The sequence below is a fragment of the Aptenodytes forsteri genome, unplaced genomic scaffold, assembly GCF_000699145.1.
Source record: "Aptenodytes forsteri isolate BGI_AS27 unplaced genomic scaffold, ASM69914v1 Scaffold359, whole genome shotgun sequence".
Lineage (NCBI taxonomy): Eukaryota > Metazoa > Chordata > Aves > Sphenisciformes > Spheniscidae > Aptenodytes > Aptenodytes forsteri.
The window spans coordinates 191,109-206,576 of NW_008795915.1; the positions used below are offsets into that span (position 1 = coordinate 191,109).

A 15,468-nucleotide genomic window follows, 5' to 3' on the forward strand; every position below is an offset into this window, starting at 1 on the left:
ACCGGTCCCAATACGGACCCCTGCGGGACGCCACTTGTCACCAACCTCCATCCAGACATTGAGCCGTTGACCACTACCCTCTGTTTGCAATCACCCAGCCAATTCCTTATCCACCAAACAGTCCATCCATCAAATCCGTCTCTCCCCAGTTTAGAGAGAAGGATGTTGTGGGTTGATCATGTCAAAGGCCTTACAGAAGTCCAGATAGATGACATCCGTAGCTCTTCCCTTGTCCACTCGTGTAGCCACTCCATCACAGAAGCCATGCTGGCTGTCTCCACTCACTTCCCTGTCCTCCATGTGCCTTAGCATAGCTTCCAGGAGGATCTGTTCCATGATCTTGCCAGGCACAGAGGTGAGGTTGACAGGTCGGTAGTTCCCAGGGTCCTCCTTTCTACCCTTTGTAAAAATGGGTGCAAGGTTTTCCATTTTCCAGTGTCCGGGGACCTCACCTGATCGCCATGACTTTTCAAATATCATGGAGAGTGACTTGGCAACTACATCAACCAATTTCCTCAGGACTCTGGGATGCATCTCATCAGGTCCCGTAGACTTACGTATGTTGAGATTCCTCAGGTGGTCTCAAACCTGATCTTCTCTTACAGTGGGAGGAACTTTGCTCCCCCAGTCCCTGCCTTGAGGTCCATCCACTCGAGAGGTGTGGGACGAGAGATTGCCAGTGAAGACTGAGGCAAAACAGTTGCTGAGTACCTCAGCCTTCCCCTCGTCTGTTGTTACCGGTTTGCCAGTTGTGTTCATCAGGGAGGGTCCACTTTCTTTGACCTTCCTTTTCTGGCTGACTTACCTGTAGAAGCCCTTCTTACCATTTTTTGCATCCCTTGCCAAGTTCAGCTCCAGCTGCGCCTTGGCCTTCCTGACCCCATCCCTACACAACCGGGTAGCGTCCCTGTACTCTTCCCAGGATACCTGTCCCTGCTTCCACTGCCTGTGCACTTCCTTCTTGCCCTTTAGTTTGACCAGCAGGTCTTGACTCATCCATGCTGGTCTCTTGCCTTCCTTTCCTGATTTCTTACACCTGGGGATCAAGAGCTCTTGTGCTCTATGGAAAGCACCGTTAAAGATCTGCCAGCTCTGTTCCACTCCCTTGTCCCTGAGGGCAGTTTCCCAGGGGGTCCTATTGACTAACTCCTTGAACAGCTGGAATTTTGTTTTCCTAAACTTAGGGAAAAATTAGGTACAAACTTACATGTTACATTACATGTACATTTATCCTGGTTTCGAACGTTGTGCATGAGGTACAAACAAGTAGCTCTCACTTCTCTTTTTAAATACAGCTGACAGGAGAGGTGGTCCTGGTGAGCTCTCACTCTGTTTTATGTAGGGATCACTGTTGCAGGCAAATGTGGAGCTTGCTCTAGATCTCTACCGTATCTCTACATGTACAGAGCTTTGCTGTAGAGTACTAAAGTGATTACAACCTTAACGGTGCTTAAAAGAGTTAGATAAGAGGTTTTGTTGATTGTCCCATTGCACCTAGGTGACTAAATTTTGCTAAGTTTCACTCTAGTGCTAGCATTGCACACAGCTCACTACACCTGATCTGGTTGAGCTCCCATTCCTGTTTGCAGAAAGAATTAAGCATTTCTAGGGTTTGATTCATCTGAGCTATTTTTAATATTAGTTTAAGATAGTGTGAATCACAGCATAGACTATCAGCACAGTGGTTATTTTCTCCGTTGATTAGAAAGAGAGCCTAGGCTGACTAGTAAGAGGTAGGTGTTTGCATTGTGAATCTCTACTTTTTGTCAGATGAATCTTCCTCCAAATCATTTTGTGTAGTGAAGGAGCCTAAATACCGGTTCCCATTATTAGAAATCACATCCTGGTTTTTTTCTGCTGGCCTTTCAGCTAGTTTCCTAAGGTATATACCCCTACTTTGTCACTCCCAATATTCTGATGGCTCCTCCTTAATAATAAGTGATTGTACTTTCTAAAACTTTCAAGCCCGAACTCATCTTGCCTTATTTTAGTCACGTAGTCAAAATGCCTGAAAGTTAAATGCCTGATTTGTTGATAGTTCAAACTCCCTGTAGAGAGTGTCTGGAGAGAAGGAGGCACTGTCTGAGAGACTGATGTCATAAGAGGGAGTTGTCATCAGCAAGTGTCGTCTTCTCCTTGAAAATACTTTAATCTTTACTTAGGTACTTCAGTACCTACTGTTAAGGAGGAGGAGCTCAGCCCCAGCTATAAGGACATTTACTAGATCCACAGCACTTCCTATTACCAAGGAACACGTACGCAAGTTTATATTATAACATTTGTATTACACTTACCTCCCAATTTAAGTTGCTCTGCATTCCGTCTGCTCAAAACAATTATCTCAGGGGAAACCAGGGGTCTAACTAAGGCTAATCTATGCACGTTTTTCCCCATGTCAGAGGAATATGCAGGTATCATGGTGAGAAACCATATAGGTGTCAACAATTGGTTTAAAGGAGGGCTTTGGGATGGTGTTCTAGGAAGAACTGTGGCAATTTTAAGATGAAGTCCCATCGTGCAAATCATAAAGAAAGACAACTTTGAGTCACTGTATTAAGAGATTCAGGGACTCAACTCTTCTCTAGTAGTGTTTTGCAACTGGAGGCTAAGAAGTGCTTCTAAGAAGCAGGGTGTATGAACTTGGGCTCAATTTCATGGTAATACATTTACACGGTTGCAGGCCCGTTGCCTGACCTGGCTGTGTATGCAGACTCCTGGTCTTTGCAAATGCTAATGCAGATGCCCTATTTTGAAACATTCATCACAGTTCCAGGTATTATAAACTGGAAAGTAATCAGAGCACCATGGAGGAAGGGATCATTATTTAAATAACTTCATTTTTCAATATATGTGAGATATTTAGTAACTGGAACTAACAGAATATTTTTAAACTGATGGACAAAATTGTCCATTCATGCTAAAGGAGCAGAGGAGGAGAATGGCAGCAGTATGACTCACTGCGTGCAGTTCCTTTTCATGATTCTTATTCTCATTCTGCTTCTCTAAAGCATCATCATTTTTTTTCCTCCAAATGATCAGATACAATGGCAGATATATAAAAACTTTTAGAACAGCTTGAGCTGTGAGATGAGATCTGATCCGTGTGGAGTTGTGGGAGTAACCAGGGATGCCTACTAAGTACGATTCATCTCAGCTTTTCCTTTCTTTCATGGAAAAGCCTGTTTTCACACAGGAATGTTTTCAGAAAGCACAGAAAAAACAGGGGGAAATGAGCTAATTTTCAGCTACATTTTTATGTAGCAACTTTGGATTTCATTATGAGCTGGATTTAGGTTTCACAGCTGCCAGAAAGCTTCATTCTCTCTGGTTTGTGATTGCTGTATTCTATTTTTAACCTCTGAATTACAAATTTTGAAACAATTATACAGACATCTGTTGCTAAGTTGTATATGTGCCTATGTGCACATATGTGAATACATGCCTGTGTACATATTACACGCATGATCTTATGGTGAAATCTTGGAAATCACAGATACTCAAAACCATGTTGTAATTTTGTACAACGGGATGGAAGGAAGACGATGTCCCAGTGTGAGCCATGCAAATGACAAATCACTGCACTGTTCTGGCTTTAGCAGAAGCAATGTTTACAAGTGTTGCTATGATTACAGTCTTCAGGAGAACAGCAGGCAGTGGTACAGATTCACAAACCCTTCCTCATTCTTGAGCAACGTCTTTCACTGGCACCTACTGTACAGAGATACATAGATCCAGCATGACTTCATTTCCCTAGAGAATTAATTTAATCCAGGAGTTAGCACATGTGCACAAGAGAAAGCAGGACTGCAAGCAATGTATTTGACATGATAATACATTTAGGACCAGATACTGGTCCTTCTTATGCACCTGGAATAATGTACCAGGGCTGAACCCAAAGCCTGTTGAGGTCAATGGAAAAATTTCAGTCCTAAACTATATCCTGTGCATAACATGGTTTGGGTAATATAGGTAACAATGAAATATGGTGTTACTATAATGTGTAAAAAAAGCAGACTGGAAGATACAATATGAAAGTACATATACTGAATAAATATTTTTCTTTATCCCTAGGTGGTTGATCTGTTAGTATCCATGTGTCGGTCTGCATTAGAGTCACCTAGGAAAGTTGTCATTTTTGAGCCATATCCTTCTGTAGTTGATCCTAATGATCCTCAGATGCTGGCCTTTAACCCCAGGGTAAGTAGTTACCTTTCATTATGTCGTAGCTTGGTTTTAGTCATGCATGAGATTTCAAAACAAAGCCTTCTTCTGGAGGAGTCTCCTTTACTATAAGAGATACAGGTCCAGAATATATCACAAGCTTGTGACTGTTTTCAGAACTTTGTAGCTTTTTTAATTGTCTCTGAGAAGGTATCTGAGTATAAACTACAAGTTGCATGCAAAGCTATGTTGAAGCCAAAAAATTCTTTTAGGGTACAAATTCTAGATGCAAAATTTTATATTCTTAGTGTCTTTCTCTCAGTGTACACATTGGACACAAAGAGAAAGATGGCCTTTGGGAGGTGTAGACCATGTAAACCGGGGGATTTATAGTCCATCTTTTTATTCTTAAAGTAGTTATTATTGTCATCTCATTTTCTCTTTGCAAACAATTAAGTCCTTAAATGTAATTTTATCAAATATTGACATAATAGTCGAGTTTTGTACAAGCATTAGTTTTGAAGTAAAGAATTTTGTTTGCACTACTTGCTCCTCAGGCTGCAAATACTGCCTCTCAGGGAAGCCCTCGAGAAGCCATGAACTATTACATCTCACTTGAGCCATCCCCAAGGGCATATATGAGAACTTTGGATGTCGTGCATTGGGATGCATTTAACTTTTTCTGAACAAAGGCCAGTTAGCAGTGGTTCTTCCTCAGGAAGGGGCGAGCATGTTCTGTAGCATGTGGGAAGAAAGACTTGGCAGGAGGTGCTTGGAAGGGGTCTGATGAGGAGACAGCTAGTCTGGTGGCTGGGCAAGGCAGGAGTTTGAAGCAGACGAGGGAATATGAAAGAGGGTCACACCAGAGAGGAATGGAGAGAGCCCCTGGGCTGGCAGGGCCCACACCGCGTCCTCCCACCTTCTTGCGAGCATGGGCGAGGTGAAAGCCCATGGGCAGAAGTTGGCAAGACCCAAAGATGGGGAACAGTGAAGCTCCTGAAGGTGACATGACATATGGAGCTGGTGAAGCATGGACTGTTAAGCTCATCCACTCAGAAAAGGTGGAGCCGTCTGGTAGTGGTTCCCAAGCAGAAGGTAGGCAAGGATCAGGGTGAGGCAGAGGGACAACTGAAGGACCTCTGTTGTTTTATAGAGCTGTTAGCAAAGTAAATACATCTGTTTATGTAGCATTTTATTTAAAATTTATTTGGTCACTGCATTATTCAGCTTAATAGCATGTTGTCCAAATAACTGTCAGAACCTGTGTTTGGTTACAAATATTTCTTTAAAAAGTGAGCTAATTTTTTGAGTGTGTTGGAGATTCCAGTGAAATTCAAAGAAAAACCATCATGATAGTATTTTTTCGGGGAATTTTCCTGGACTATGAATGCATCTATGTGTGAGGTGGAAGGAAGCTACTGGTTAGAAATGTTTGAAAGGATTGGTTTGCTGAACATTCGTCCTAGCTTTGGTTTTATACACACTCAATTCAGGTTTTTGTAGAGCCAAAGACTAATACTCTTTTAATTTATTTGCTTATTTCATGCTACATCAGCAGAAGAATTATGACCGAGTCATGAAAGCGTTGGACAGTATCACTTCTATTAGAGAGATGACACAGGTGAGTTTAAAAATCTTTACCTAACTTAATTGCTATTTCTAGAACTAGGAAGGTGTTTATATTGCTTGCCTGTGATGGGTAGGGAAGTCAATAGTATCATCTCTTTCCTATAGAGCTATAATAAGATTAAAATGTATGTTAAAAATAACAAACCTGGAGTATCCCTAATGGCAGTCAAATAAAAGTGATGAAGTAGAAATCAGATGTTTTGAAGTTTAAATAAGAGATAATAACAACAGAATGGGATTTTGTAATGAGATAATCACCAACTGCTGCATTTCTGGAAATATCAAAGCCAAACTGGGTCTTTTATTTCCAAAGCAAAAGAAATTGATTTTGTGAGTGTTCTGAATGATAGCTTTATTTCTATTATAGCAAACCACTTGATCAGCTCTAAGTATGGTTGGAGACTTGAAGGCTGGGTTTCTTGGGATTACTACCATATGATTTCTCAATATTCACAGTGGGACAGAATCTGATAGCCATACTTATGTTTATTGTTACACCTCCTTTCCCAAACAGCCTAGCTGATTATAACTCAAATCTCTCCCATGTACATTGCTTTTCCAACTGCTATATAAATGTAACCTCACAACAGTTTATAAATCTTGCTCTATATGTATTCATAAAGTACTTTGGATTTCTGGAATGAATAATGAGGTGTGTAGAGAGGAGCAAAATAAATTGAAAATTAAAATTCACATATTTTTGTTACTTAATGTAACATCTTGTAAAAATTAAAAAAATCAGGTATTTCTGTTACCTTATAGAATGTCTTTTAAAAAGAAAAATAACCATTTTGCTTTTTTTTTAATGTTAAAATAATTCTTGGACTGAAGAGTTTTAAAAGGATGCTTTGCACTGTGATTGAAATCAAGAAAGGTTTTCAAAGGGATTATAAGCTGATACAGTGTTTTACTTTACCAGTTTATACCATGAAACAGTTAAAAAAAATGGAATGGATTATCTTGGGGTATTTTGAGAGTCTTAATTTTGTCAAGTTCCAGTCCAATTTCTTAATCCAAGAGCCAAACATAAATAGACGTCTTCTGCTGTTCTCCCTGAGATCACCAATGTTTGCTATAATATACTCATTTTGATGCTAATTATATGCTTATTATTTTACTCCAGGGAAAATAATTGCTATATTAATTCTTGTTGTTGTCAAAACATATTTATAACTCTACAACGCTATGTCAGTAAAACTATGATTTAAGCCTAATAATGAGTCCCATGTATTTGTTTTAATAAATGAAATCATGGGCAATATAACAAAAAATTTAACCTTATGATTTCAACTAGAAATAAAGAACATAATTACTCTTTTCTAGGCACCTTACTTGGAAATAAAGAAGCAGATGGATAAACAAGACCCACTTGCACATCCTCTTCTACAATGGTATAAAATAGACGTCTTTGCTGTTCTCCCTGAGATCACCAATGTTTGCTATAATATACTCATTTTGATGCTAATTATATGCTTATTATTTTACTCCAGGGAAAATAATTGCTATATTAATTCTTGTTGTTGTCAAAACATATTTATAACTCTACAACGCTATGTCAGTAAAACTATGATTTAAGCCTAATAATGAGTCCCATGTATTTGTTTTAATAAATGAAATCATGGGCAATATAACAAAAAATTTAACCTTATGATTTCAACTAGAAATAAAGAACATAATTACTCTTTTCTAGGCACCTTACTTGGAAATAAAGAAGCAGATGGATAAACAAGACCCACTTGCACATCCTCTTCTACAATGGTATAAAATTGACTCACATGAGATGATAATTATTAAAGTACCAAGTTTAATGACTAATCACTTCACCAGTGTAATTTGGTATAAGCTCACCCTAAGAATTAACATCAGGGTTGACATTTGCAACTGCAGGTTTCTGGACTGTTTCTGACCTCATCTGGGTCCTCTGAAAACAGTGGAAAGACTCCAGCTTATTTGTACAGCCTCTGATCTCATTTTCTAGTCAAGATTTGGTCTATTTCCAATCTGATAGGTTCAAAGGCCTGGAGCTGGGTGCTTTGTGGTGTCCATTCATAACACATTTTTAAGAAGAAAAGTCCTGTTTGGTTACCATGTCTAATACATCTAACTGTTTCTTATTTTAGGGTTATTTCTAGTAATAGATCACATATTGTGAAGCTACCGGTAAATAGGGTAAGTGTCAGTGGGTTCTTTATTATTTTCTCATTTCTCATGGTTTGTATTAGTATTTTAGGTGTGAGTCTCCTAGCCAAACATAGATGTCTACATGCAAACTAATCACATGGACTCCATTAATAGACAAAGGAGAGAAATAGGCAGTTTCAGGTCATAACTCGTGGCATCATGCTGTCAATATCTAAAATAGGTCAAAGGAATAACGCTCAGAAAAATCCTAGTTGAGTAGCTCAAATACAAGTGTCTACTTTGTAGTCATCTGAGATTGGGTGAGAATAACTTCACTACTTGTTTTGTTACCATATAGAACATTAGATACAGAATTGTGCAGAAAGCAGTGCACACAAACATGATGTACCAGGAGATCCACATATAAGTACGCCTTAAAAAAGTATAGCTCTTGAATTTTAGAGGAATGGTGCTGAGGTTCATTTCTGAGTATGTGTGCCTCTGATCCTCTGATTAAGGGCATAGTAATCTGCAGCCTTTCAAATCTGAACCTTAATTCAAAGCCAGCTCTGATCAGAATACCATGATGAAATTGTTCAATTTAATTACTTTACTAGAGCCATATTAGGCTGAAATCTGTTTCAGAAACTTCCATATGTTTGATAAACTGAAAGACATTTTTACTGTTTGATTTCAGATAAAAACTATAGTAATGAGACCAATTTCAACTTAGTTCATGTAGTTATTTAGATGCAGTCATGTATTGTGTGAAACAGCGTGGTATCTTAAGAACTATCATTATGAAAATACAATGCTTTTGTGTTAATCAACTTCTTTTCACTTGTGCACTGTTATATTTTACAGCAACTAAAGTTTATGCACACTCCCCACCAGTTCCTCCTTCTCAGCAGTCCACCAGCCAAAGAATCCAATTTCCGAGCTGCTAAAAATCTCTACGGAAGTACCTTTGCATTTCAGTAAGTACATATATTCATATTAATTAAAGGTTATCAAAATGCCATGCTATTTTTTTGTTCTTGCCATGAGGTTTACAGCTGTGAATTTATTGTTTTAAAGGATTACTGATTTCATTTTGCATTTTACACTGTGGATTTTAACGCTTTCTTTTTCATTTTTTCAGTGGCTCACACATTGAAAATTGGCATTCCATCCTGAGGAACGGCTTAGTTGTTGCTTCTAATACGAGGCTGCAGGTAAATAGTAGACTAAATAGATTTTAGCTAACCTGTGCATGCTTGTTTACATACTAGCTTAGGCAAGTTTTCAGGGGGTGTGGTTCTGGTAGTCATATAGGTGGAAAAAAGGGATGATTTCAAATACCCTCTTGTTTCCTGGAAAAGGTACTTTTCTGATGCAATTAAAATGAAATAATGTGTCTGCTAAAATGGCTAGAAATCCCTTTGCTGGAATCAGTGTTTCAATTTTACATTGCAGAGCAGCACCTCCAGGAGGCTTAGCTCAGTACTGCTTAAAAGCAGTCTTGGGATTAAAATTTAGAGCTACATAAACTATCTCCATGTTACAGGATCCAAGACCATACTAGATTTACAGGAACTGAGTTTACGGCATCTTCTCTTCTCCTCTGGTTTCCTTGGGAATGGAAATACGAGTGTACTAGCCAGGAGGAAGCTATTGCAAACTTCAGTTAGTTTTCTCAGATGAATCACCAGGAGACCACTATTGCAGAACAAAGTAGGCAGTACCAGAGGGACTGGGGAGCTGTAACTCAGAATGTTTTAGCATCATGGTTTTGACAGCTCTTCCCCAGAGCTGAGTCCATGATACCTTGGAGGAGGATCCCAGGGTGCTAACTAAGGATCGGGATACAGAAGACATTGAAAAAAAAGAAATGGAAATCTCTGCTGTTCCTCTTAGTGGTTTGGGTGTTTTTATTAGTGTCTTTGGTAGATAATTCCCCAAGAAAGCAGGATTTACACACCAAAATTCACCAAAGTAAACCCCTTTGTTTATGCTTACTTTTTTGTTGAGGGTTGAGATACTGGGAATAGGAGGAAGCAGTAAAGCCCTATTTTATACAAGTCACCATTTTTAGATCTGTCACACACCTAAGGCATATCCTGAGCCCAGTTCATCCTATTTACACCAGTACCAACCAGTCAGGAAAAAGATCCACTCACCAGGGATCCTATACAACATTGTAGGATCTGGAGGAATGAAGGCATGTTTGCACATTCTTAGGAGAGCTCAGGCATATTGCAAAGACAATGTAAATATCATTGGGTCAGAGGAAAGAAATAAGGGTGAGCATGACTGTGAAGCCCAGTGGTTATAACATCTACCTAGGTAGGAGATACTCTGGGTTCTCATTTGTGCTCCAACAATTACTTGATGTGTTTTCTTTAACAGCTTTTCCACACAAAGCAGTCCCTGGTGGAGAAGTGAAACCCGTATTTCCCCCTTTCTAGACAAGAAAATTACTGCAGGGCCAATAAAAAATGCTCACTTTTGTTGCTTAGCCCAAGCTTCGTGACATGGAACAGTGATGTTGGTGAAGAAGAGTCTTCCCTTTCCTCTATTCTTTTCAGACAGCTGGTAGCTTTGTGGCTAAAGCACAGTCCTGCAGTGATGGAATATGCATGTCTGAATTGGCTCAGGCAAAAAGCTTGATTGAACCCATTCCTCCAGTACTCAGGCTGACCTAGTGACTAAATTTTTCTATAGCATATGACCAGTGTCATCACCATCTCTTCATTTCTTACCTTAAAGAAAACAAAAGCAGCTGTTGCTGCTGTTGATTCACAGAGGCTGGCTTCAGCTGTGCTTCCTGCCAAGGTTTTGATGTGAGACACATGCTGAGCTTCCTCAGCCTTAACAAGGCTGAGGTGTATTTGGACATGTACAGAAGCACCCTCTGTAGGCATCCTCCATGATAATGTTAGATTTAAAAACAGAAAATGCAATTTTATATATAAATCTGATGTAAAATTATGTTTGGGCATTTGGACATGGTTTCCAGAATATACAGTATTTTAGTTGTATATTTGCAAGCATGATTTTTTTTTAAAGAGTTCTTTGAACACTATTTATTACCAGGCAATATATTAGTGCAGTGGGGCAGATGCTTACCTACATTACAACCTGTTCCTATCATTATTATTTTGTCCAGATAACCAAATTAATGTTAAACAACCACTGCGCTCTTTTTCAGCTCCATGGTGCAATGTTTGGAAGTGGAATCTACCTTAGTCCATTGTCAAGCATATCATTTGGTTACTCAGGTGATATTTATAAATCACTCTAAAGTTGGAGAAATATTGGGGGGTATCTCAGTCTACTGCTTTTCTTACCAGCTTCACTGTTTACAACACTGTATTAGATTTTATCTTTGTTGACCAAGATTTAATTTATTCAAAAAATAGAAAATCTAAATTCCCTTATTAAATACCTGTCCTCATTTTCCAAGGTGCTGAGTATCTTGAAACTGTGCTTGCAGTAAATAGTAGCTAATACTGGATGCTGTGTGTAATGTAGCAGGTCTTGATTATGCAGTGGAAATCCAACTTTGTGATTTTTTCTCAGTATCTGCCTAAGTCCTTCTAACATTATCTATGGATTCATGGGCTTTTATGACCTGATCTGACAAAACAAATATTCGTGAATAGACATGTTCAGCTGTGTATATTTAAGAGTATTCCCCAGTATCGCCATGTCAGGATTACACAGGAAGTATAGGACATGTTTGTTAGTATAGGATTACACAGAAAGTATAGGACATATGTTTATTTTAGCATGAGAAGGGGAGGGAACATAATTTGTCCCAATAATAAATCCAAAAGTAAGTCATGCAGAGTTTTCCATATAAGAATTAAATCATAAGTGGAAGCATAATAGAAACAAGGTACACCAATGTGTATATTAAGAAACGTAAGAGATTTTAAAATATGGTGACTTTTTCCTTTAGGTATGTTGTATTTACCATTTCCTCACATATGAAAGTGCTGGTATAGTTGAATGTGTGTTTATGTGCATGTAGACAATTCTGAGAGTTTTATTTATGCTTTCTGATTTTCAGTATTTTTAGGTAATGTCACAATTCATTTTAAGAGCTCGGCGTTTTTTACTACTATTTATTGAATTTCAATATCAATAATCTCTAAATGCACTTTTAGCTTTCAGAGATTACATGAGTATGGAAGCTTTTTAGGACTCACTAAAAGTGCAGGTTGCAGTATCATTATCTAACAAAATGCCCTTCTTTTTGGACAACACTGCTTTGTCAGCTTCAATGTGTTTTTTCTCATCACTCTACCTTTCTTGGTCCCTTCCATCCAGTCTCCTCCAGAAAGGAGGCCTGTGTTCCTATGAAGTATGTAATACTTGATGCCAATAAAAACCATGGAGGAGTCCTACACTCCCCATTCTTCAAAGAGTTAAACTTCTCCATAGTTCAGTCTGTGTTTGCAAACTGCCAAGAAATACGGGATACTGGAAAGGCGAGGAAGCCTGTAGTAGCATATAATACAGGAATTCTATATAAACCAACATGAGGAATATGAAAGAGATCTAAGGCACAAATGTAGGTGTTTAGATTTCTGAGATGGAAATTGGATCCAATGTGGCTGACAAACAATTTAATACTTTTATGTGTAGGTAAATTAATTAAACCAAGGTAGACTTTAAAACTTTAAATAAATTAACTGCTCCTAAAATTAATTAGACTTCTAATAAGTCTAAATAAACTGTTAAAGATTAATATCTAACGTTCTTTCTCTCGTGATTTTACTATCCCACCCACAGTAAATCAGACAGTGTTCCCTCAGCCTGAATAGGGTCAGTTAGACTCAAGACATGCTGACATGCAACTCTGTTAAGCAGCTACCTAAGAGCATACCTGAGCTGCATTCAGTGGAATTTAAGCTCATGTTTGTCTGCTTTTGCACCTACTTAGTGCTAACTTGACTTTCCTAAAGTCTTTGCAATACATGCAGATGTACTGGTAATTTGCAGGATTAAATTGAGTTATTCTATGACAAAGTTCATTAGCTTTTTGGATGCCATGCAAAGGACTGTGATTCCCACTGTGCTGCCTATTTCATTCTCCATACTTAATTTCGCTTATTATGGTATTTATATGCCAGGGTATCTTATATGATTTTAATATTCCTAGGGATGAACAAGAAGCAGCAGAAGGTGTCAGCTAAAGATGAACCAGCTTCAGGCAGTAAGGGCAGTAATACATCACAGGTACAGTACATCAACAATCTCTGGAAGATTTATGGTTTTATGCTTGGGACCTTGATAGCTGAAAAGGAAGTAATATTCCCTTTGTGAAAGCTAACAGTTTTATTTTGTTGAACAAAATCAACAACTTCAGAGACTGCAAACGTCAAATACAGCCCAACTGCTTTTAGTAACAATTTACAGAGTATCCTGCAGGTCTTGTGCCCTTCTTTTCCAAGCAGAAGAATTTAGGAAGAGAATGAAAATTAAATACAGGTTGCATTATGACCCTTAGCAAGCCCTTGCTTTCTGAGTTCTAGACTTGCAGAAGAATGATGCAAAAGGAATTGAGAGTGGTTACTGAAAATGAATAGCATTTCATTTATAGCAAGACAGTTTTTCTTTTTCATGGTTTTTACATATTAAACCATTACAATTCTGCTTTATCTAAAGCAAACTCACAGCATTTATGTGTAGGGCTAAATTTTGAGAAAGAAATCTTACATCTGTCTCCATAGTTAACACATAGAAACTACAGAATAATCTGGCTTTGGAGAGAGATTGGTATGTAACAGCGGAAGCCCTCAGAAATGGGAAGGCCAGTAAAATATCGGGGTAGCGGCCAATGAATCGGTGATCAAATTCACCTTTTTTTTTTCTGCTATCAATTTGTTTATCAGTAACACTCTGATATGTCTAATAGTATTATTAATTCTGTAATAATTAGGAACTGTTCTTTCTGTATAAAGGAGTTCAAATTCCTCCTACAATAATCCAAACAAATAATATAAATGTTTTTAGAAATTCTATCACATTTAGAAATAAAATAGAAATGTTTTAGAAAGACTGCCTCTATCTTTGTTCATTAATAAACCACTGAAAATAGCAGCCCTCTCCTTTGTTACTTTTTCACTCAGTTTGTCTTAATGCACTAATTAAGTTTTCTCATGTTTTTACGTCTCAGTCACAGAAGAAAGGACAACAGTCACAATTTTTGCAAAGCCGTAACTTAAAATGCATAGCCTTATGTGAAGGTAAGCTGAAAGCCCTGGAAAAATTGTTTTAGTCATGGACACAGTGTTACTGGATGCAAATCAGTGAGACCTTTAGTTCCAGTATTGGTTGGTTTTAGGTAAGACATTACTGGTAGGCGTACAAGTACTTGCTTATATAGCTGACCTTTATATTTCAGTTCAGAATGTTTCACTCTTCGAACAAAACCTGTAACACATGCTGAATTTTCATGAAATAATCATATGCACGTAGCGACTGATCATCTGGTCTGTCTTTCAAATGTAGCCATATTCCTAAGCCATCAAGATAACCCAAGTTGTGGCCTTTATTTGAAACACTGACTTTTTGCAAGCTCTTGACAAATGCATTAAACACCTAAAAGTCAGAAAAAACAGCTTTCCTATTGAATTTCCAAATAATTTTCACTGTTCAGGCAAATGGTAACCAGTCCTTTCACTCTGACTGCTTCAGAAATTTTGTGAAGTTAAAATCCAGTGCATATGAGTACAGTCATTCTTGAAAGACTTGGCTATTCTTTTAATAACTAGTGAAACCTCAGCAGGTTTTGAGAACTAAGAATTATGAAATTTGAATAAGAATTGTACCAGTAATTGGTCATTAGTCTCATTGGCCAAACAAAAAGAAATTATATTAAACTCAGTTTGCCCTTCATTTGGAGCATTTGTTTATTTATAAAAATAAAAATTAAGACAGACAATGGAAAAGATGCTATTTCAAAATGCTATTTTTTTAATATATTTTTGAGAATGTTCAAATGAAATATTTAATATGATTAAGGAGATGTTCGTCAACATGAAAAGGCAATTTGATCTGGACAGAAAAATACATAAGCTTAGTTCTAAAACTTTAAGCAGAAGATTTGAAATGAATCTAGGGTTTACTAGAATTTACTTGGCCTTTAATGCCTGAAGTTTCTAACTAAAAATTTCATCTTTCACCAGAACTTTTTCATGCACATTGTTCTTTCCTCACACTTATTAATGGATCATTGATTTTATAAGAGTGAATTTTAAATATTTGGTAATATATATTTTACATTATTCATATTCACTTCATTTTTCTGTGAAAAGAAGTGTTTAGGGGAGGTGGTTAATAGAGATTTTAAATAAAATTAATCACGAGAGGTAAATGTTTGTTAAAAACTACAAGTCATGGAAGAAATGGTATAAAAATTGAATATGCATTTATTCATGGTAGTGTTAGAATAGAATAGAATAGACTCTTTCAGTTGGAAGGGACCTACAACGATCATCTAGTCCAACTGCCTGACCAGTTCAGGGCTGACCAAAGTTTAAAGCATGTTTTTAAGGGCATTGTCCA

At 37.7% G+C, this 15,468-nt stretch overlaps 1 protein-coding gene across 1 annotated transcript in view; it reads left to right on the forward strand.

Moving 5' to 3' along the window:
- Positions 1-14,719, forward strand: part of PARP8 (poly(ADP-ribose) polymerase family member 8) — a 114,673-nt gene extending 99,954 nt beyond the window's left edge. Inside the window, exons 15-24 of the mRNA XM_009284618.1 lie at positions 4,072-4,197; positions 5,717-5,782; positions 7,114-7,181; positions 7,911-7,959; positions 8,776-8,888; positions 9,053-9,125; positions 11,102-11,171; positions 13,061-13,137; positions 14,078-14,147; positions 14,676-14,719. Of these exons, the coding sequence (XP_009282893.1) occupies positions 4,072-4,197; positions 5,717-5,782; positions 7,114-7,181; positions 7,911-7,959; positions 8,776-8,888; positions 9,053-9,125; positions 11,102-11,171; positions 13,061-13,137; positions 14,078-14,147; positions 14,676-14,719 (756 nt within the window). The remainder of the gene's footprint in view (positions 1-4,071; positions 4,198-5,716; positions 5,783-7,113; positions 7,182-7,910; positions 7,960-8,775; positions 8,889-9,052; positions 9,126-11,101; positions 11,172-13,060; positions 13,138-14,077; positions 14,148-14,675) is intronic.
- The last annotated feature ends 749 nt before the right edge of the window (positions 14,720-15,468 follow it).